Source organism: Sinocyclocheilus grahami, unplaced genomic scaffold (assembly GCF_001515645.1).
Source record: "Sinocyclocheilus grahami isolate Dianchi unplaced genomic scaffold, SAMN03320097.WGS_v1.1 scaffold6030.1, whole genome shotgun sequence".
NCBI lineage: Eukaryota > Metazoa > Chordata > Actinopteri > Cypriniformes > Cyprinidae > Sinocyclocheilus > Sinocyclocheilus grahami.
The window spans coordinates 5,665-6,667 of record NW_015510561.1 but is presented as its reverse complement, the minus strand read 5'-3'; the positions used below and the strand labels follow the sequence as shown (position 1 = coordinate 6,667).

The 1,003-nt window shown below is 39.1% G+C and overlaps 1 protein-coding gene across 1 annotated transcript in view; it reads right to left on the bottom strand.

The window, feature by feature from the left end:
* Positions 1 to 84: 84 nt before the first annotated feature.
* The window catches only part of LOC107577428 (receptor-interacting serine/threonine-protein kinase 4-like), a 2,690-nt gene continuing 1,771 nt past the window's right edge, over positions 85 to 1,003 (bottom strand). Inside the window, exons 2-3 of the mRNA XM_016263507.1 lie at positions 539 to 730; positions 85 to 321 (exon numbers count right to left, since the gene is read on the bottom strand). Coding sequence (XP_016118993.1) covers positions 163 to 321; positions 539 to 730 — 351 coding nt within the window. The 3' untranslated portion in view covers positions 85 to 162. The remainder of the gene's footprint in view (positions 322 to 538; positions 731 to 1,003) is intronic.

The window sequence follows — 1,003 nt, the reverse complement described above, 5'->3', positions numbered from 1 at the left end:
TTTAGAGAGGTCGATCAAATCACCATTCATCTTAAATTCCGTTTTACTGTTCACAATTCTACATATTTCAAATACTTTGCATTTCTATTTGTTGTTTATATTTTGCATTTCCATTGCAAATTCAGGAAGGGATTGACAAAATTAAGTTGAAAATTTGTTTCCTTACACTGGAAAAGACATAAGTTCCTTCACCACTTCCACAGGTTGATATTCCCATGGCGTCTCAAATCCTTCAAACAGATCCACATCCCTTACAGCCAGCATCAGTGGGGTCAGTCCATCTCTGTTCTGTTTATTTAACTCCAACAAGTCTGCCTGGGCCTGTAACACACAAACAACATAAACTTTATTTGTTGTAATTACTCCAGCCATTGCCTGAGGTGAGTGTAAAAATATCTCACTCTCACATGACAGGTGGCTAATACTGATCCATCAGAGAACTCACTATGGAGTCTAGCCTGCTTTGTGTGAACCTAAGGTTGATATCGCATTACTAACAGTCAAATGGCAAGTGGAAGTTGAAGTCTGAGCTGCTCACCATCAGGTCCTGTAGACAGCAGAGGTCTCCCCTCCAGGCTGCTAGTGAGAGCTGCTTCTGATGGGGTACGTCTCTGATCATAGCCGTCAACAGCTCCCCCTGGAGTGCTGGTTGACTAACATGAAGAGCTGTCTGATTGCTACTGTTACACAGTGTAGCATCGGCTCCTCTTTTCAGAAGGAAATGCATAACCTGTGTTCAAAATATGTTCAAAGCAATGTATCTGAATTATTAAAATGATAATGAACCAGGTAAATGATAGGCTTTAAGGTTTATCATATTTAAGCAAGCAAACAAACAAGTGAGAGTTCTGACAGTACGATTTCAAGTGTGACAAGTTAATACTGAGTAATCTACATTATAGACAATAAAAAGAAAATGATAGAAAATGATGTTGCAGCTTCTGAGCGAGTGCTATTGAGTTGTGAATGAATCAGACATGTTTAACTGATCAATTGAGTAAAT